Source organism: Scyliorhinus torazame, chromosome 14 (assembly GCF_047496885.1).
Source record: "Scyliorhinus torazame isolate Kashiwa2021f chromosome 14, sScyTor2.1, whole genome shotgun sequence".
NCBI lineage: Eukaryota > Metazoa > Chordata > Chondrichthyes > Carcharhiniformes > Scyliorhinidae > Scyliorhinus > Scyliorhinus torazame.
Genome location: NC_092720.1, coordinates 155,236,659 through 155,257,209, shown reverse-complemented (window position 1 = coordinate 155,257,209; position 20,551 = coordinate 155,236,659). Strand labels below are relative to the sequence as shown.

At 48.1% G+C, this 20,551-nt stretch overlaps 1 protein-coding gene across 1 annotated transcript in view; it reads left to right on the top strand.

Moving 5' to 3' along the window:
• The first annotated feature begins 715 nt into the window (after positions 1 to 715).
• Positions 716 to 20,551, top strand: part of psmb9a (proteasome 20S subunit beta 9a) — a 41,016-nt gene continuing 21,180 nt past the window's right edge. Inside the window, exons 1-2 of the mRNA XM_072475002.1 lie at positions 716 to 1,026; positions 5,188 to 5,255. Of these exons, the coding sequence (XP_072331103.1) occupies positions 973 to 1,026; positions 5,188 to 5,255 (122 nt within the window). The 5' untranslated portion in view covers positions 716 to 972. The remainder of the gene's footprint in view (positions 1,027 to 5,187; positions 5,256 to 20,551) is intronic.

Genomic DNA, 20,551 nt, shown 5'->3' with positions numbered 1-20,551 from the left:
ACCTGCACTACAGGTTCGCCGGTAGCTCCTGCCGGCTGGCTCTGCCCACGGAGAACTGTATAAATATGCATGACCTCCAGTGCCCTGCCATTTCGCCAGCTGCAGCAGGAGGCCTTGCATCTGACTGTAATAAAGCCACAGTTGTACCCAACTTTAGTCTTTGTGCAATTGATCGGGCATCAAGCCCCTTCTCTAAACCATTCCACAGGAACAGGAGGAGCCCCATTCAGCCTTCTTGAGCCTGTTGGACAGGAACTGGAGGTCATTTAGCAAATTTGAGAATGTCACAGAGGAACAGGAGGTGGCTATTCAGCTCCCTCAGGCCTGTTACACAGGAACAGGGGGAAGCCATTGAGAGTGCTTCATGATTGTTTCACAAAGCTAATTAGAAGACATAACAAGACATTTTTTCCCTGACTGGGTGTGTTCTGGCTTTGTTTGTGTGCTTTATCTGTGTGCCTGCTTGAACAGGCAGCGTCTGCATGTGGACAGAACTAACCTTCACCGAGACTGTCTGCCTCTCAACAAGTGACGCAGCATTAAAACTCAATGCTGATTGCCTTATACTGAGTTGCCGCCCTGATCTGAAACATGTCTGTTCGACTGGCCCTGACCACAAGATGGGGTGTGAGGTTTAAAATTCAAACTCAGGAGCTTGTGAACTTTACATGGCTTCAGACGAATTGTCCTGTGATAAATGTCTGACACATTAACAGTGACAGAAATCAGTCGGACTAAAATCTCCTGAGGGTTGATTAAAGATATCACTTTGGATGTTCCTCTCAAATTGTTTGGGCACCGTTTGTTAAAAGCAATCAGATAGTTTGGTTAAACACTTGGAGATTTAGTTTCTGTTTCATTATCATCAGGAAGCTGTCCCCTGAGTGATTCGAAGCTATAGCAGCTTTTCATTCACACTCCGAGCACAGGCTCATCTGATCCCAGATTTCAGAGACGGCAGTGCCTGAGAGGATGCCTCATTATCCTGAGAACCCGGGCTGTGCCACACCAGAAGTCAGAACAGGGGTAAGTAAGCTGCACAAGGTGAAAGAGGAGCCTCACAGCCTGCATGCAGGACGCACAATGATCAGGAACTGAGATCCCCCTCTAGAGCGAGCAGATCGCAGTGCAATTGCCCCACAGATTGTGGGTGCAGTGGGCACTGGGAGCACCCCAGGCACAGTTCCTCTGGTGTGGGTGGGCGGGTGCATGATGAGTAACTCCTCTTCCTTTCCACAGGACCCTATACACAGCAGAAGTTTACACTGTGACTCGAGGCGTTTCAAAATTCATTTACATGATGTGGGCATCGCTGAATGGTCTACCATTTATTGCCCATCCTTAATTGCCCCTTGACAAGTAGGTTCTGATCAGGAGGGAGTTCCAGGATTCTGACCAGCTACAGTGAAGGAACGGTGATATATCTCTCGGTCAGGGCGGTGTGTGGCTTAGAGGGGATCTTGGATTGGATTGGATTTGCTTATTGTCACGTGTACCGAGGTACAGTGAAAAGTATTTTTCTGCGAGCAGCTCAACAGATCATTAAATACATGGGAAGAAAAGAAAATACATAATAGGGCAACACAACATATACAATGTGATGCACTAAGCGTCAAGAACCACAAAGACATGTGAGACTTTAACCAAGGCTTTAATACACTACATAGAAAGCTTACCTGACACAGACGACCCCAGACAAAATGGGTCAGGTCTCAGAAGCTGGGTCTTATACCTAACTCCCGGGGGAGTGGCCAAGGCGGAGCTCTCCGTGGCCAGGTCAGGTTACATACAGGTGACCGAACCTCTACAGAGCTACAATACAATACACAGTACAATACACAGGATTACAGGGCCACGTTACACACAACTATTATATAACTATGTACAATGCTAGGGAAGTACAGTGGTGTATCACCACACAATGTAACTACATAAGCACTGGCATCGGATGAAGCATACAGGGTGTAGTGTTAATGAGGTCAGTCCATAAGAGGGTCATTTAGGAGTCTGGTGACAGTGGGGAAGAAGCTGTTTTTGAGTCTGTTCGTGCGTGTTCTCAGATTACTGTATCTCCTGCCCAATGGAAGAAGTTGGAAGAGTGAGTAAGCCGGGTGGGAGGGGTCTTTGATTATACTGCCCGCTTTCCCCAGGCAGCGGAAGGTGTAGATGGAGTCAATGGATGGGAGGCAGGTTTGTGTGATGGACTGGGCGGTGTTCACGACTCTCTGAAGTTTCCTGCGGTCCTGGGCCGAGCAGTTGTCGTCAGCCTACCCAACACATCAGGTCGGTCCTGCAGTGCATCTTGTAGATGGTACACATGGCTGCCACGGTGTTTGTGGAAGGGGTAGCAATCAAACGGGCTACTTTGTCCTTGATGGCGTCGAGCTTGTTGAGTGTTATTGGAGAGGCACTCATCCGGGCAAGTGGATAGTTATTTCATTACACTTCTGAGTTGTGCCCTCTCGGCTTTGGGGGTCAGGAGGAGAGTTACTTGCCGTAGGATTCCTAGCCTCAGACCTACTCTAATAGCCCCAGTATTTATATGGCTTGTCCAGTTCAGTCCAGGATGTTGGTTGTGGGGATTCAGTGATGGTAACGCCATTGAATGAGATGGGCGATGGTTTGATTCTCTCTTATTGGCAATGGTCATTGCCTGGCACCTGCAAGGTGCGAATGTCACTTGCCACTTGTCAGCCAAGCCTGGATATTGTCCAGGTCTTGCTGCATTTGGACATAGACTGCTTCATTATCTGAGAGAGTCACGAATGGTGCTGAACATTGTGCAGTCATCTGCAAACACTCTCACTCTGACCTTATGATGGAAGGGAAGCCATTGATGAAGCAGCTGAACATGGTTGGGCCTAGGACACTACCCTGAGGAACTCCTGCAGTGATGTCCTGGAGCTCAGATGATTGGCCTCCAACAGCCACAGCCACCTTCCTTTGTGTCAGGTATGACTCCAACCAGCAGAGTTTTTCCTCTGATTCCCATTGACCCCAGTTTAGCTGGGGCTCCTTGATGCCATACTCGGTCAAATGCTGCCTTGATGTCAAGGGCAGTCACTCTCACCTCACTCTGGCATTCAGCTTTTTTGTCCATGTTTGAACCAAGGCTGTAATGAGGTCAGAAGCTGAGTGACCCTGGCGGAACCCAAACTGAGCGTCCGTGAGCAGGTTATTGCTGAGCAGGTGCTGTTTGATAGCACTGCTGATGACTCCTTCCATCACATTGCTGATGATGGAGAGTAGAGTGATAGGGGGGTAATTGGCTGGGTTGGATTTGTCCTGTTTCTTGTGTACAGGATACACCTGGACAATTTTCCACATTGCCGGATAGATGCCACTGGTGTAGCTGTACTGGAACAGCTCGGCGAGGGGTGCAGAAAGTTCTGGAGCACAAGTCTTTAGTAGTATTGCTGGAATATTGTTGGGGCCCATAGACTTTACAGTATCCAGTCCTTCAGCCATTTCTTGATATCATATGGAGTGAATCGTACTGGCTGTAGACTGACACCTCGAGAGGACCAGGGGGCATAATCTCAGAGGAAGTGGTTGCCCATTTACAACAGAGATGAGGAGGAATTTCTTCTCTCAGAAAACAGTAAATCTGTGGATTTCCTTACCGCAGAGAGCTGTGGAGTGGGGTATGTCCAAGGCTGAGATAGGTTTTTAATCAGTAAGGGAATCCAGGGTTATGAGGTTCAGGCAGGACAGTGGAGTTGACGATTACTAGGTCAGCCATGATCTCATTGAATGGCAGAGCAGATTCGAGGGGCCGATTGGCCTACTTCTGCTCCTATTCCTTATGGTCTTCAAATGCTGTCATGAGAGCTTTTCACATCAATCGGATAATTTAGCTTTTCACGCTACATGTGACTCCAGACCCACAACATGTGTTTGGTTGCTTAACTGCCCCATAGAACTGGTCTAAAAGCCACTCACTTGTATCAGAATTTTATAGAAAGCAATGAAACCGGACAGACCACCCGGCATCAACCAGACAGTGGAAACGACGATGGCAAACCCAGCCCTGTCGACCCTTCAAAGTCCTTCGTACTAACATCTGGGGGCTTGTGCCAAATTTGGGAGACTCACAGATTAGTTAAGCAACATACTGACAGAATCATACCGTACAGATAACATCCCAGACATCGCTATCACCATCCCTGGGTATGTCCTGTCTCACTGGCAGCTCAGATCCTGCAGAGTCGCAAGCTCTTTTTATTTATTAATTCATGGGATGTGGGCATCGTTGGCAAAGGCAACGTTTGTTATCAATGCATTTGTTATCCATCCCTAATTGCTTTTGAATGCAGTGGGTAGTCCCACCATTTCAGAGGGGCAGTTAAAGTTAGTCACATTGCTGTGGGTCTGGAGTCACATGTCGGTCAGACCAGGTAAGGATGGCAGATTTGAGGTTTTCACAACAATCGACGATGGTTTCGCGGTCACCATTATTGAGACTAACTTTTAATTACTGATTCATTAATTGAATTTAAATTCCACCAACTACTGTGGTAGGTTTCAAACCCATGTCCCCAGAGCATTAGCCTGTCCCTCTGGTTTATTGGTCTAGTCACGTTACCACTGTCATGATATGCAAACATGCAACCAATGAACACTCAGAATAGGACACAACCAATGGGCAGTCAGGACACTCAGAGGTGTCATCACCACAAGGGGGCATGACATAAACACTATAAAAGGGATGAGGCACTCACACCCTGCCTCTTTCCACAGACAGACATCTGGAGAGTTAGACAGGGTTGATCAGCAGCATCACACCCCAGCACGTGGCTTAGAGCAAGCTGGTACAGTTAGACTGAGTTACTACAGTTAGATTAGCAGAGAGTCGAACTCATTTGAGAACTGTTAATAGTTCAATAAACACATTTCAGAGTCTGGAGCATCCTTTAGTTAAGACTGCATCAAATAGCAGCCTGTGTTATCCAAAGCAGCAAAACACAACAACCATTACATCCCTAAAATGGACATTAGTATTATTAATAGATGAGCTCCAATATTAATAAAACCAGAAGAGAAAATGCTGGAAAATCTCAGCAGGTCTGGCAGCATCTGTAGGGAGTGAAAAGAGCAAACGTTTCGAGTCCAGATGACCTTGAGTCAAAGCTCCAATATTGTTGTTGCTCCAGACTGATGATCTTTTTTGAAATGCCTTTGTTTCAGACCACGATCATCGCGGTTGAGTTTGATGGAGGAGTGGTGATTGGCTCGGATTCCCGTGTCTCTGCCGGGTAAGTTTTCATCACATTAGTTCTCTCACCATAATTCTCCGGCCGCTTGGATTCTCTGTTCCTCCCCGGCAGCTTGAATGGAAAACCCCATTGACAAGCGGCGGGAAGATAAAACCCCGCCACCAGGGAACGGCGCAGTGCCGAGAAACATGCGGCTGGGGGACCGCAGAATCCAGCCCTCTCTCCTTCCATTCCAATTATACCGCTCTTCGTAATGAAGTGCTTCGAGAGGTTGATCATGACGCGCATCACCTCCAGTCTGAGAACACGCACGAACAGACTCAAAAACAGCTTCTTCCCCACTGTCACCAGACTCCTAAATGACCCTCTTATGGACTGACCTCATTAACACTACACCCTGTATGCTTCACCCGATGTCGGTGCTTATGTAGTTACATTGTATACCTTGTGTTGCCCTATTATGGGCGGGATTCTCCCCTACCCGGCGGGGCGGGCGGCCCCGGCGCCGAGGAGTGACGTGAACCATTCCGGCGTCGGGCCGCCCCGAAGGTGTGGAATTCTCCGCACCTTCAGGGGCTAGGCCGGCGCCGGAGTGGTTTGCGCCGCACCGGCCAGCGCGTAAGGGGCTTGCCACCATGCCAACCGGTGCCAAAGGGCCTCCACTGGCCGGCGCAAATTGACGCATGCGCGGGAGCTGCAGCGTGTCCTGCCGTCATCCCAGCGCATGCACAGGGGGGTTCATCTCCGCATCGCCCATCGCTGACTGTTACACCAGTCGACGTGGAGGAATAGAGTACCCCCACGGCACAGGCCCGCCCGCGAATCGGTGGGCTCCGATTGCGGGCCAGGCCACCATGGGGCACCCCCCGGGGCCAGATCCCCCTGCGCCGCCCTCCGGAGGCCGCCCTAAGGAGTACCTACCTTAATTTACGCCGGCGGGACGGGCCTAAAACGGGTGGCCGCCCAGCCCATCGCGGGCCGGAGAATTTGGGCGGTCCTGGGCCCATTGCGTCGCACCAGTCCTGCCATTCTCCAAGCCGGGCGGTGCGATTCACGTCGGGGGGATTTTTGGGGGGCAGGAGAATTCGGCGGGCAGCGGGGGCGGTATTCACGCCGATCCCCAGCGATTCTCCGCCCTATGTATTTTCTTTTATTCCCTTTTCTTCCCATGTACTGAATGATTTGTTGAGCTGCTCGCAGAAAAATACTTTTCACTGTACCTCAGTACACGTGACAATAAACAAATCCAATCCAATCCAATCCAATCTGAACCCATAGAGCACCTGACACAAATATCTCAAAGCGCTCCACAGCCAATGAAATATGTCACTGCTCCAACATGGCAGCCAATTAACACACAGCAAACTCCCACAAACAGCAATGAGATAACGCCGACCTCCCGACCGTTCCCGCAGAGTTCCTGCCGGCAGCGACCAGGGGTGACCGGCGCCGGCGGGACTCTATCGTATTGGCGCAGCCGCTCGGTCCATCCGGGCCGGAGAATCGGCAGCCCCACCGATTCTAGCGGCCCGCAGCCAGGCCGCGCCAAACACGCCGGGGCTGGGAGAATTACCCCCAAGATTTAGGAGCAGGAGTAAGCTCCTCAGCCCATTGAGCCTGCTCTGCCATTCAACACCATCACAGCTGATCCACGAACTCAACTCCATTTCCCCACCCACCCCACATTCCTTCATTCCCTAGAGACTAAAACTCTGTCTATCACAGCCTCAAGCAATGGAGCATCTACAACCCCCTGGGGTAGAAAAGTTCAAAGATTGACAATCCTTTGAGTGAAGCTATTTCGCCTCATCTCAGTCCCAAATGACCGGACCACTTATCCTGTGCTCCTCCCACTGCCCCGCACCTCCCTCCCCTCATCGTGTTTTACATTCTCCAACCAGCAGAAACAATCTCTCAGCATTCATCCCATTAAACCCCCTTGAGAATCTTGCAGGTTTCAATGAGATCGATTGCCACTCTTTTCCAAACTCCAGAGAAACACGGGAGCAATAGGTCAGAAGGTGAGAGCATTGAGGGAGAACGAGGGAATAGGGACAGTGGGGCTCTGAGGCAGAGCAGACAGGGAGAAGTTGCTGAACACAGCGGGTCTGGTGGCCTGAAGTGCATATGTTTTAATGCAAGGAGCATTACGGGTAAGGCAGATGAACTTAGAGCTTGGATTCGTACTTGGAACTATGATGTTGTTGCCATTACAGAGACCTGGTTGAGGGAAGGGCAGGATTGGCAGCTAAACGTTCCAGGATTTAGATGTTTCAGGCGGGATAGAGGGGAATGTAAAAGGGGAGGCGGAGTTGCGCTACTGGTTCGGGAGAATATCACAGCTGTACTGCGGGAGGACACCTCAGAGGGCAGTGAGGCTATGTGGGTAGAGATCAGGAATAAGAAGGGTGCAGTCACAATGTTGGGGGTTTACTACAGGCCTCCCAACAGCCAGCGAGAGATAGAGGAGCAGATAGGTAGACAGATTTTGGAAAAGAGTAAAAACAACAGGGTTGTGGTGATGGGAGACTTCAACTTCCCCAATATTGACTGGGACTCATTTAGTGCCAGGGGCTTAGACGGGGCAGAGTTTGTAAGGAGCATCCAGGAGGGCTTCTTAAAACAATATGTAGACAGTCCAACTAGGGAAGGGGCGGTACTGGACCTGGTATTGGGGAATGAGCCTGGCCAGGTGGTGGATGTTTCAGTAGGGGAGCATTTCAGTAACAGTGACCACAATTCAGTAAGTTTTAAAGTACTGGTGGACAAGGATAAGAGTGGTCCCAGGATGAATGTGCTAAATTGGGGGAAGGCTAATTATAACAATATTAGGCAGGAACTGAAGAACCTAGATTGGGGGCGGATGTTTGAGGGCAAATCAACATCTGACATGTGGGAGGCTTTCAAGTGTCAGTTGAAAGGAATTCAGGACCGGCATGTTCCTGTGAGGAAGAAGGATAAATACGGCAATTTCCGTATGACTAGGGAAAGAGTAGGACCAGTCAAGGACAGGGATGGGAAGTTGTGTGTAGAGTCTGAAGAGATAGGCGAGATACTAAATGAATATTTTTCGTCAGTATTCACTCAGGAAAAACATAATGTTGTGGAGGAGAATGCTGAGCTCCAGGTAAATAGATTAGATGGCATTGAGGTACGTAGGGAAGAGGTGTTGGCAATTCTGGACAGGCTGAAAATAGATAAGTCCCCGGGACCTGATGGGATTTATCCTAGGATTCTCTGGGAGGCCAGGGAAGAGATTGCTGGACCTTTGGCTTTGATTTTTATGTCATCATTGGCTACAGGAATAGTGCCAGAGGACTGGAGGATAGCAAATGTGGTCCCTTTGTTCAAAAAGGGGAGCAGAGACAACCCCGGCAACTATAGACCGGTGAGCCTCACGTCTGTAGTGGGTAAAGTCTTGGAGGGGATTATAAGAGACAAGATTTATAATCATCTAGATAGGAATAATATGATCAGGGATAGTCAGCATGGCTTTGTGAAGGGTAGGTCATGCCTCACAAACCTTATCGAGTTCTTTGAGAAGGTGACTGAACAGGTAGACGAGGGTAGAGCAGTTGATGTGGTGTATATGGATTTCAGCAAAGCGTTTGATAAGGTTCCCCACGGTAGGCTATTGCAGAAAATACGGAGGCTGGGGATTGAGGGTGATTTAGAGATGTGGATCAGAAATTGGCTAGCTGAAAGAAGACAGAGGGTGGTGGTTGATGGGAAATGTTCAGAATGGAGTTCTGTCACAAGTGGAGTACCACAAGGATCTGTTCTGGGGCCGTTGCTGTTTGTCATTTTTATCAATGACCTAGAGGAAGGCGCAGAAGGGTGGGTGAGTAAATTTGCAGACGATACTAAAGTCGGTGGTGTTGTCGATAGTGTGGAAGGAAGTAGCAGGTTACAGAGGGATATAGATAAGCTGCAGTGCTGGGCTGAGAGGTGGCAAATGGAGTTTATGTAGAGAAGTGTGAGGTGATTCACTTTGGAAGGAATAACAGGAATGTGGAATATTTGGCAAATGGAAAAGTTCTTGAAAGTGTGGATGAGCAGAGGGATCTAGATGTCCATGTACATAGATCCCTGAAAGTTGCCACCCAGGTTGATAGGGTGGTGAAGAAGGCCTATGGAGTGTTGGCCTTTATTGGTAGAGGGATTGAGTTCCGGAGTCAGGAGGTCATGTTGCAGCTGTACAGAACTCTGGTACGGCCGCATTTGTAGTATTTCATACAGTTCTGGTCACCGCATTATAGGAAGGACGTGGAGGCTTTGGAACGGGTGCAGAGGAGATTTACCAGGATGTTGCCTGGTATGGAGGGAAAATCTTATGAGGAAAGGCTGATGGACTTGAGGTTGTTTTCGTTAGAGAGAAGAAGGTTAAGAGGAGACTTAATAGAGGCATACAAAATGATCAGAGGGTTAGATAGGGTGGACAGTGAGAGCCTTCTCCCGCGGATGGAAATGGCTAGCATGAGAGGACATAGCCTTAAACTGAGGGGTAATAGATATAGGACAGAGGTCAGAGGTAGGTTCTTTACGCAAAGAGTAGTGAGGCCGTGGAATGCCCTACCTGCTACAGTAGTGAACTCGCCAACATTGAGGGCATTTAAAAGTTTATTGGATAAACATATGGATGATAGTGGTATAGTGTAGGTTAGGTGGCTTTTGTTTTGGTGCAACATCGTGGGCCGAAGGGCCTGTACTGCGCTGTATTGTTCTATGTTCTATGTTCTATGTTCCGGGAACCTTGGATAACGAGAGATATTGTAGGCCTCGTCAAAAAGAAAAAGGAGGCATTTGTCAGGGCTAAAAGGCTGGGAACAGACGAAGCCTGCGTGGAATGTAAGGAAAGTAGGAAGGAACTTAAGCAAGGAGTCAGGAGGGCTAGAAGGGGTCACGAAAAGTCATTGGCAAATAGGGTTAAGGAAAATCCCAAGGCTTTTTACACGTACATAAAAAGCAAGAGGGTAGCCAGGGAAAGGGTTGGCCCACTGAAGGAGAGGCAAGGGAATCTATGTGTGGAGCCAGAGGAAATGGGCGAGGTACTAAATGAATACTTTGCATCAGTATTCACCAAAGAGAAGAAATTGGTAGATGTTGAGTCTGGAGAAGGGTGTGTAGATAGCCTGGGTCACATTGAGATTCAAAAAGACGAGGTGTTGGGTGTCTTAAAACATATTAAGGTAGATAAGTCCCCAGGGCCTGATGGGATCTACCCCAGAATACTGAAGGAGGCTGGAGAGGAAATTGCTGAGGCCTTGACAGAAATCTTTGGATCCTCACAGTCTTCAGGGGATGTCCCGGAGGACTGGAGAATAGCCAATGTTGTTCCTCTGTTTAAGAAGGGTAGCAAGGATAATCCCGGGAACTACAGGCCGGTGAGCATTTGGAGGCCCATGGACGTATTAGTGAGAGGCAGCACGGTTTTGTGAAGGGAAGGTCGTGACTCACTAACTTGATAGAGTTTTTCGAGGAGGTCACTAAGATGATTGATGCAGGTAGGGCAGTGGATGTTGTCTATATGGACTTCAGTAAGGCCTTTGACAAGGTCCCTCATGGTAGACTAGTACAAAAGGTGAAGTCACACGGGATCAGGGGTGAGCTGGCAAGGTGGATACAGAACTGGCTAGGTCATAGAAGGCAGAGAGTAGCAATGGAAGGATGCTTTTCTAATTGGAGGGCTGTGACCAGTGGTGTTCCACAGGGATCAGTGCTGGGACCTTTGCTCTTTGTAGTATATATAAATGATTTGGAGGAAAATGTAACTGGTCTGATTAGTAAGTTTGCAGACGACACAAAGGTTGGTGGAATTGCAGATAGCGATAAGGACTGTCAGAGGATACAGCAGGAATTAGATTGTTTGGAGACTCGGGCGGAGAGATGGCAGATGGAGTTTAATCCGGACAAATGTGAGGTAATGCATTTTGGAAGGTCTAATGCAGGTAGGGAATATACAGTGAATGTTAGAACCCTCAAGAGTATTGGAAGTCAAAGAGATCTAGGAGTACAGGTCCACAGGTCATTGAAAGGGGCAACACAGGTGGAGAAGGTAGTCAAGAAGGCATACGGCATGCTTGCTTTCATTGGCCGGGGCATTGAGTATAAGAATTGGCAAGTCATGTCGCAGCTGTATCGAACCTTAGTTAGGCCACACTTGGAGTATAGTGTTCAATTCTGGTCGCCACACTACCAGAAGGATGTGGAGGTTTTAGAGAGGGTGCAGAAGAGATTTACCAGAATGTTGCCTGGTATGGAGGGCATTAGCTATGAGGAGCGGTTGAATAAACTCGGTTTGTTCTCACTGGAACGAAGGAGGTTGAGGGGAGACCTGATAGAGGTCTTCAAAATTATGAGGGGCATAGACAGAGTGGATAGTCAGAGGTTTTTCCCCAAGGTAGAGGGGTCAATTACTAGGGGGCATAGGTTTAAGGTGAGAGGGGCAAGGTTTAGAGTAGATGTACGAGGCAAGTTTTTTACTCAGAGGGTAGTGAGTGCCTGGAACTCGCTACTGGAGGAGGTGGTGGAAGCAGGGACGATAGTGACATTTAAGGGGCATCTTGACAAATACATGAATAGGATGGGAATAGAGGGATATGGACACAGGAGGTGTAGAAGATTGTAGTTTAGTCAGGCAGCATGGTCGGGCTTGGAGGGTCGAAGGGCCTGTTCCTGTGCTGTACATTTCTTTGTTCTTTGTTCTTTGTTCTAATATAAACCCAATTTCTTAATCTTTCATCATTGGACTACTCTCTCATCTCGGGAAACAATCTAGTGAACCTTTGCTGTACCACCTCCAATGCAAGTCCAACCTTCCCTAAATGTGGAGACCAAAACTGCCCACACTATTCCAGATGTTCAGGGCAGCACAGTGGCGCTGTGGTTAGCATTGCTGCCTCACAGCTCCAGGGACCCGGGTTCAATTCCAGCCTTGGGTCACTGTCTGTGTGGAGTTTGCAAGTTCTCCCCGTGTCTGCATGGGTTTCCTCCGGGTGCTCCAGTTTCCTCCCACAGTCCAAAGATGTGCAGGTTAGGTGGATTGGACATGATAAATTGCCCTTAGTGTCCAAAAGGTTTGATGGGGTTACAGGGTTGTGGGGGACTGAGCCTTGGTTGGGTGCACTTTCAGAGGGTCAGTGTAGATCCGATTGGCCGAATGGCCTCCTTCCGCACTGTAGAAATTCGATGAATCTCTGTGTTCTCACCGAAACCCTATTGTGAGACGGATTGTACTCCAATCTTCTGGAACTAAAAGCCAATTGTTTTTAATATTATTTCATGGAAAGTCGGCGTCGCTGGGCCAGCATTTGTTGCCATCCCCATTTGCCCTTGAGCTGAGTGGCTTGCTAGGCCATTTCAATGGGGCAGTTAAGAGTCAACCACATTGCTGTGGATCTGGTGTCACATGTAGGCCAGACCAGTCAGGATGGCAGATTTACGGGCGGCACGGAGGCACAGTGGTTAGCACTGCTGCATACGGCGCTGAGGACCCATGTTCAATCCCGGCCCCGGGTCACTGTCTGCGTGGAGTTTGCACATTTTCCCCGTGTCTGCATGGGTCTCACCTCCACAACCCAAAGATGTGCAGATTAGGTGGATTGGCTATGCTAAATTGCCACTTAATTGGAAAAAGAAAATTAGATATTCTAAATTTTTTTTTTAAAGGATGGCAGATTTCCTTCTCTAAAGGATATTCGTAAACCAGATGGGTTTTTATAACAATCAACAACAATCTCGTGGTCATTGGACAATAGATCAATAGAATTATTGAATTCAAATTTCACCATCTCCTGTGTGTGATTCGAACCCAGGTACCCTGGGTCTCTGGATGACTAGCCCAGTGACAATACCATTGTGCCACCACCTTCCTGACATGCCATTCGCCTTCCTCATTTGCTTGTTGTAACTCCACGTTAACATTCTGTGTTCCTGGCACGATCCAAATCTCTTCCAACATCTCTTCTCCGGAATAGGGCCAGAATTTTCTTATGTCCAACTGACAGAGTAGACAGTCATCTAAAAATGTCATCTGAAGTTTAGCACCTCTGACAGTGCAGCACCCCCTCAGGACAGCGACGAGTGTCGAGCGAGACTTCAGGCCTGGAACCTACGACCATCTGGATTCAGAGGCAAGAGTTACACCTCTGTATAATGCCCCTGCCAACTCGCCTGATGTTGATTTCCGAGCGGTAACCCCTGCTGAAGGGGTTGGTTACAGGAGATGTTCGGGAGGGAGATCCAGATGGAAGGAGAGAGGGAGAAGAATTTATTTGACGCAGCAAGTCGTTTCGATCTGGAATGTACCGCCTGCAATGGCAATCTGAAAAAAAAGGTTCAATAGATTCGCCCTGTACTCTTTGGAGTTTTGAAGAATGAGAGATGACAGTATTAAGACATATAGGATTCTCAGAGGGCTTGACAGGGTCGATGCTGAGAGGAGGTTGTTGTGTTCTCTACTTTGCTTTACCTGGATGGCTTGGATGCACTGTGTTGAATAAAGAACACAAAGCTTTGTTAACGGACAAAACTATAAATTTATTTCACGACTAACTAAGATTCGTTCACATTCCTAAAGTAGAAGGTTTCTAGATTAAAATATGCTATCTCTAACTAACATAACTCTCAAGTACACAACTGCTCTCTCTCTCTAGCTAATTCCTCACTCCTGCTGCTACCACCTTCATCTGTCCTTGTCCCATCCCTTATATGGAACTAGCTCCGTCTAGTGGCTGTCTGTATACATTTCATTAACCTTTGCATTGTCTTCATGTACGATCATACCACATATCCGGCTTGAGTCACTGTCTGTGCAGAGTCTGCACATCCTCCCCATGCGTGCGTGGGTTTCCTCCGGGTGCTCCGGTTTCCTCCCACAGTCCAAAGATGTGCAGGTTAGGTGGATTGGCCATGCTAAATTGCCCTTAGTGTCCAAAATTGCCCTTAGTGTTGGGTGGAGTTACTGGGTTGTGGGGATAGAGTGGAGGTGTTGACCTTGGGTAGGGTGCTCTTTCCAAGAGCTGGTGCAGACTCGATGGGCCGAATAGCCTCCTTCTGCACTGTAAATTCTATGATCTTTCCTCTTGTGTGAGAGTCCAGGCCCAGAGGAAATAATCTCAGAATACGGGGTCGTCCATTTCAGATAGAGATGAGGGGGAATTTTGTCTGTCAGAGGGGAGTGAATCTGTGGAATTCTTTACCGCAGAGACCTGTAGAGGCTCGGTCGTTAAGTATGTTCAAGACTGAGATAGACAGATTTTTAATCAGGAAGGAAATCCAGGGTGATGGGGATAAGGCGGGAAAGTGGAGTTGAGGATTATGAGATCAGGTGAAGCAGATTCAATGGGCCGAATGGCCTACTTCTGCTCTAATTTTTATGGTTTTAAAGGGCAGTGGAAGAAGATTCATTTCTAACTTTCACAGAGAATTAGATACATCCTGAACAAGGAAAATGGCACAAAGCAATGAGGAAAAGGCAGGGTAGTGTGATTGTTGACAGCTGTTTTAGAGGGTCAGCAAAGACAGAATGGGCCGAAAGGCCTCCTTCTGTTCTCCAGCATTCCATGAATCTAAGCCTGGTGTTGATGAATGAACAATTCCTTCTTCTCTCAGCGTTGGTGAGATCCTACATTCTGCCGGGGCCTGCCTCCTTGTTCTGCAGTTAAACAGTTTCCTTTATCGTCAAAACTGTAGAATTCCCAGACGGAGCAGGAAGTAATGCTCAAGATTTCCTGTCCCCCTCATTCCAGTACCATCCCTCACTTCGAGCATTCCTTAATTTTCCTTTCACCCACCCCTGCAACCCACGGGGTGGATGCTGAACAGTGACTGACAAGTGGCCTGGCCATCCATTCTTTCTTTGAGGCTAACATTCCCATTCCTGGAACTTTCCAGATCTATCCACAATCTGGGAGCTGAGCCAATTAGAGGAGCTACTGCAATTTGGAATATGGGTCACTGTGTCAAACAAGTATTTGATTGGCCGTGAGGATAGAAAATAGGAGCAGGAGGAGGTCATTCAGCCCATTGAGCCCGCTCCGCCATTCGTTATGGTCATAGCTGACCATCCAACTCAATAGCCGAATCCCGCTTTCCTCCCCATATCCTTTGACCCCCTTCGTCCTAAGTGCTATATCTAACTGCTTCTTGAAACCATACAATATTTTGGACTCAACTACATTCTGTGGCAATGAATTCCACAGGCCGACCACTCTCCAGGTGAAGAAATTTCTCCTCATCTCTGTCCTAAATGGTCTAACTCGGATCCTCAGACTGCGACCACTGGTTCTGGACACACCCATCGGGAACATCCTTCATGCTTCTACCCTGTCCAGTCCTGCTAGAATTTTATAGGTTTCTATGAGATCTCCCCTCATTCATTGGATTTGGTACTGGGTAATGAACCGGGCCAAGTGTTTGTGGGAGAGCACATTAGAGGTAGTGACCACAATTCGGTGTCTTTCACTATTGCAATGGAGAGGGATAGGGCCATACGACAGGGCAAGGTTTATAATTGGGGGAGGGGTAATTATGATGCGATTAGGCAAGAATTAGGGAGCATAAGATGGGAACAGAAACTGTCAGGGAAAGGCACAAATGAAAAGTGGAGCTTCTTCAAGGAACAAATACTGCGTGTCCTTGATAGGTATCCCTGTCAGGCAGGGAGTAAATGGCCGTGTGAGGGAACCATGGTTCACAAAAGAGGTTGAATGTCTTGTCAAGAGGAAAAAGGAAAGGCGGAACTGGGGGTGCTATCCACGAGTAGGGCTGTGGAACAGCTTTGGAAGGCAAGGGGAGTGGTATATGAGCATGGGGAGAAGGCTAGCAGGTTGCTAGCGTAGCAACTCAGGAAGAGGGAGGCGGCCAGGGAAATAAGTAGAGTGGTGGACGGGAAGGGGAGCAGAGTGGAGGACCCGTCAGGGCTGAGTAAGGTATTTCGGGACTTTTAAAGTAAGCTTTACACTTGAAAACCCACGGAGGAGCTGGAGAAGATGAAACGGTTCCTATTGAAGCGGCCCTACCCCTGTTATGCTCCTCTTGCTCAATGTGGGAGTTCAGGGACACGGCCGATGCCCCTGACTCCTTCATGTGCGGGAAGTGTGTCCAGTTGCAGCTCCTGTTAGACCGCATGACGGCTCTGGAGCTGTGGATGGACTCACTTTGGAGCATCCGCGATGCTGAGGAGGTCATGGATAGCACGTCAGCGAGTTGGTAAGGGAGACAGAGAATGGGTGACCAAAAGGCAGAGAAAGAGCAGGAAGGCAGTGCAGATGTCCCCTGCGGTCATCTCCCTCCAAAACAGGTATACCGTTTTGGATACTGTTGGGGGAGATGACTCACCAGGGGAAGGCAGTAGTAGCCAGGCTCATGGCATCGTGGCTGGCTCTGCTGCACAGAAGGGTGGGGAAAAGACTGGCAGGCCTATAGTCATAGGGGATTCAATCGTAAGGGGAGTAGACAGGCGTTTCTGTGGTCGAAAACAAGACTGCCGAATGGTATGTGGCCTCCTGGGTGCACAGGTCAGGGAAGTCTCAGATCGGCTGCAGGACATATTGAAGGGGGAGGGTGAACAGCCAGTTGGCGTGGTGCATATAGGCACCAACGATATAGGTAAAAAACGGGATGAGGTCCTACAATCAGAATTTAGGGAGTTAGGAGATAAGTTAAAAAGTAGGACCTCAAAGTTAGTAATCTCAGGATTGCTACCAGTGCCATGAGACAGTCAGAGTAGAAATTCAAGAATAGTCAGAATGAATACGTGGCTTGAGAGAAGGTGCAGGAGGGAGGGGTTCAGATTTTTGGGACATTGGAACCGGCTCTGGGGGCGGTGGGACCATTATAAATTGGATGGTCTACACCTGGGCAGGACTGGAACCAATGTCCTAGGGGGTGCTTTTGCTAACACTGTTGGGGAGGTTTTAAACTAATGTGGCAGGGGGTTGGGAAGATTAGGAAGTTAGCGGTCAGTAAAGAGGCAGCAACTAAAGCCAGTAAGGTACTAGATAATAAACTCAATGTGACTAAGGGAAGAGTAGACAGGGAAGAGGTGATGAACGCAAAGGGACAGATGGTCTGAGGTGCATTTGTTTCAATGCGAGAAGTAAGGCAGATGAACTTAGGGCTTGGATTAGTACCTGGGAATATGATGTTATTGGTATTATTGACACTTGGTTGAGGGAAGGGCAAGACTGGCAACTAAATATCCCAGGGTATAGATGCTTCAGGAGGCATAAAGAGGGGTTGCATTACTGGCCAGAGATGATATCACAGCTGTGATGAAGGAGGGCACGATGGAGGATTCGAGCACTGAGGCAATATGGGTAGAGCTAAGAAATAGGAAGGGTGCAGTAACATTGTTGGGACTTTACTACAGGCCTCCCAAAAGCGAGCGTGAAGTAGAGGTACAAATATGTAGACAGACTATAGAAAAATGTAGGAGCAATAGGGTGGTCGTGATGGGAGATTTTAACTTCCCCAACATTGAATGGGACTAATATAGTGTTGGAGGCGTAGATGGAGCAGAATTTGTAAGGAGCATCCAGGAGAGTTTTTTAGAGCAGTATGTAAATAGTCCAATTCGGGAAGGGGCCATACTGGACCTAGTATTGGGGAATGATCCTCGCCAGGTGGTTGAAGTTTCAATCGGTGATTACTTTGGGAATAGTGATCACAATTCCGTAAGTTTTAGAATACTCATGGACAAAGACGAGAGTGGTCCTAAAGGAAGAGTGCTAAATTGGGGAAATGCCAAGTGTAACAACATTTGGCAGGAGCTAGGGAATGTGGATTGGGAGCAGCTGTTTAAGGGTAAATCCACATTTGAAATGTGGGAATCTTTTAAGGAAAGGTTGATTAGAGTGCAGGACAGACATGTCCCTGTGAAAATGAGAGATAGAAATGGCAAGATTAGGGAACCATGGATGACGGGTGGAATTGTGAGACTAGCTAAGATGAAAAAGAAAGCATACATATGGGGCAAAATTCTCCTACCCGCCCCGCCACATTTCTGCCCTGACCGGCCGGCGGGAGTCTCCGTAATACCGGCCGGTCAATGGGGTTTCCCATTGTGGGGCAGCCCCATGCCATCGGGAAACCCCCGGGCGCCGGCAAAACGGAGACTCCCGCCGGCGGAGAATGACGCCCAAGATCTTGGCGACTTAAAACTGATGAAGCTTTGGAGGAATATTGGGAAAGTAGGACAAATGTCAAACGCGCAATAAAGAGGGCTAAAAGGGGTCATGAAATATCTTTGGCTAACAGGGTTAAGGAAAATCCCAAAGCCTTGTATTCGTATATAAGGAGCAAGAGGGTATCTAGAGAAAGGATTGGCCCACTCAAAGACAAAAGAGGGAATTTATGCGTGGAGTCAGAGGAAATGGGTGAGATTCTTAATGAGTACTTTGCATCGGTATTCACCAAGGAGAGGGATTTGACGGATGTTGAGGCTCGGGATGTATGTTTAAATACTCTAGGTCAAGTCGGCATAAGGAAGGGGGACGTTTTGAATATTCTAAAAGGCATTAAGGTGGACAAGTCCCCAGGTCCGATGGGATCTATCCCAGGTTATTGAGGAAAGCGAGGGAAGAAATAGCTGGGGACTTAACAGATATCTTTGCAGCATCCTTGAGCACGGATGAGGTCCGGAGAACTGGAGAATTGCTAATGTTGTCCCTTTGTTTAAGAAGGGTAGCAGGGATAATCCAGGGAATTAAATTATGGACCTGTGAGCTTGACGTCAGTGGTAGGCAAACTGTTGGAGAAGATACTGAGGGATAGGATCTATTCACATTTGGAAGAAAATAGATTATCAGTGATAGGCAGCATGGTTTTATACAGGGAAGGTCATGTCTTACAAACCTAATAGAATTCTTTGAGGAAGTGACAAAGTTAATTGATGAGGGAAGGGATGTAGATGTCATACATGAAAATGAAAATGAAAATTGCTTATTGTCACAAGTAGGCTTCAAATGAAGTTACTGTGAAAAGCCCCTAGTCGCCACATTCCGGCACCTGTTCGGGGAGGCTGGTACGGGAATTGAACCGTATGCTGGCCTACTGTGGTCTACTTTCAAAGCCAGCGATTTAACCCATTTGCTAAACAGCCCCTCATGGACTTCAGTAGGGTGTTTGATAAAGTTTCCCATGGCAGGTTGATGGAAAAAGTGAAGTCGTATGGGGGTTCAGGGTGTACTAGCTAGATGGATAAAGAACTGGCTGAGCAACAGGAGACAGAGAGTAGTGGTGGAAGGGAGTGCCTCACAATGGAGAAAGGTGACTAGTGGTGTTCCACAGGGATCCGTGCTCGGACCACTGTTGTTTGTGATATACATAAATGATCTGGACGAAGGCATAGGTGGTCTGATTAGCAAGTTTGCAGATGATACTAAGATTGGTGGAGTTGCAGATAGCGAGGAGGACTGTCAGAGAATACAGCAAAATATAGATAGATTGGAGGGTTGAGCAGAGAAATGGCAGATGGAGTTCAATCCATGCAAATGCGAGGTGATGCATTTTGGAAGATCTAATTCAAGAGTGGACTATACGGTCAATGGAAGAGTCCTGGGGAAAATTGATGTACAGAGAGATCTGGGAGTTCAGGTCCATTGTACCCTGAAGGTGACAACGCAGGTCGATAGAGTGGTCAAGAAGGCATACAGCATGCTTGCCTTCATCGGACGGGGTATTGAGTACAAGAGTCGGCAGGTCATGTTACAGTTGTATAGGACTTTGGTTAGGCCACATTTGGAATACTGCGTGCAGTTCTGGTCGCCACATTACCAGAAGGATGTGGATGCTTTAGAGAGGGTGCAGAGGAGGTTCACCAGGATGTTGCCTGCTATGGAGGGTGCTAGCTATGAAGAAAGGTTGAGTAGATTAGGATTGTTTTCATTGGAAAGACGGAGGTTGAGGGGGGATCTGATTGAGGTCTACAAAATTATGAGAGGTATGGACAGGGTGGATAGCAACAAGCTTTTTCCAAGAGTGGGGGTGTCAATTACAAGGGGTCACGATTTCAAGGTGAGAGGGGGAAAGTTTAAGGGAGATGTGCGTGGAAAGTTTTTTATGCAGAGGGTGTTGGGTGCCTGGAACGCTTTGCCAGCGGAGGTGGTAGAGGCGGGCACGATTGCATTATTTAAGATGCATCTAGACAGAGATATGAACAGGCGGGGAACAGAGGGAAGTAGATCCTTGGAAAATAGAAGACAGGTTTAGATAAAGGATCTGGATCGGAGGGCTGGGAGGGTCGAAGGGCCTGTTCCTGTGCTGTAATTTTCTTTGTTCTTTGTTCTTTGTTCTGGACGGACTAACCTTCCCATAAGTAGGCGGGGGACTAG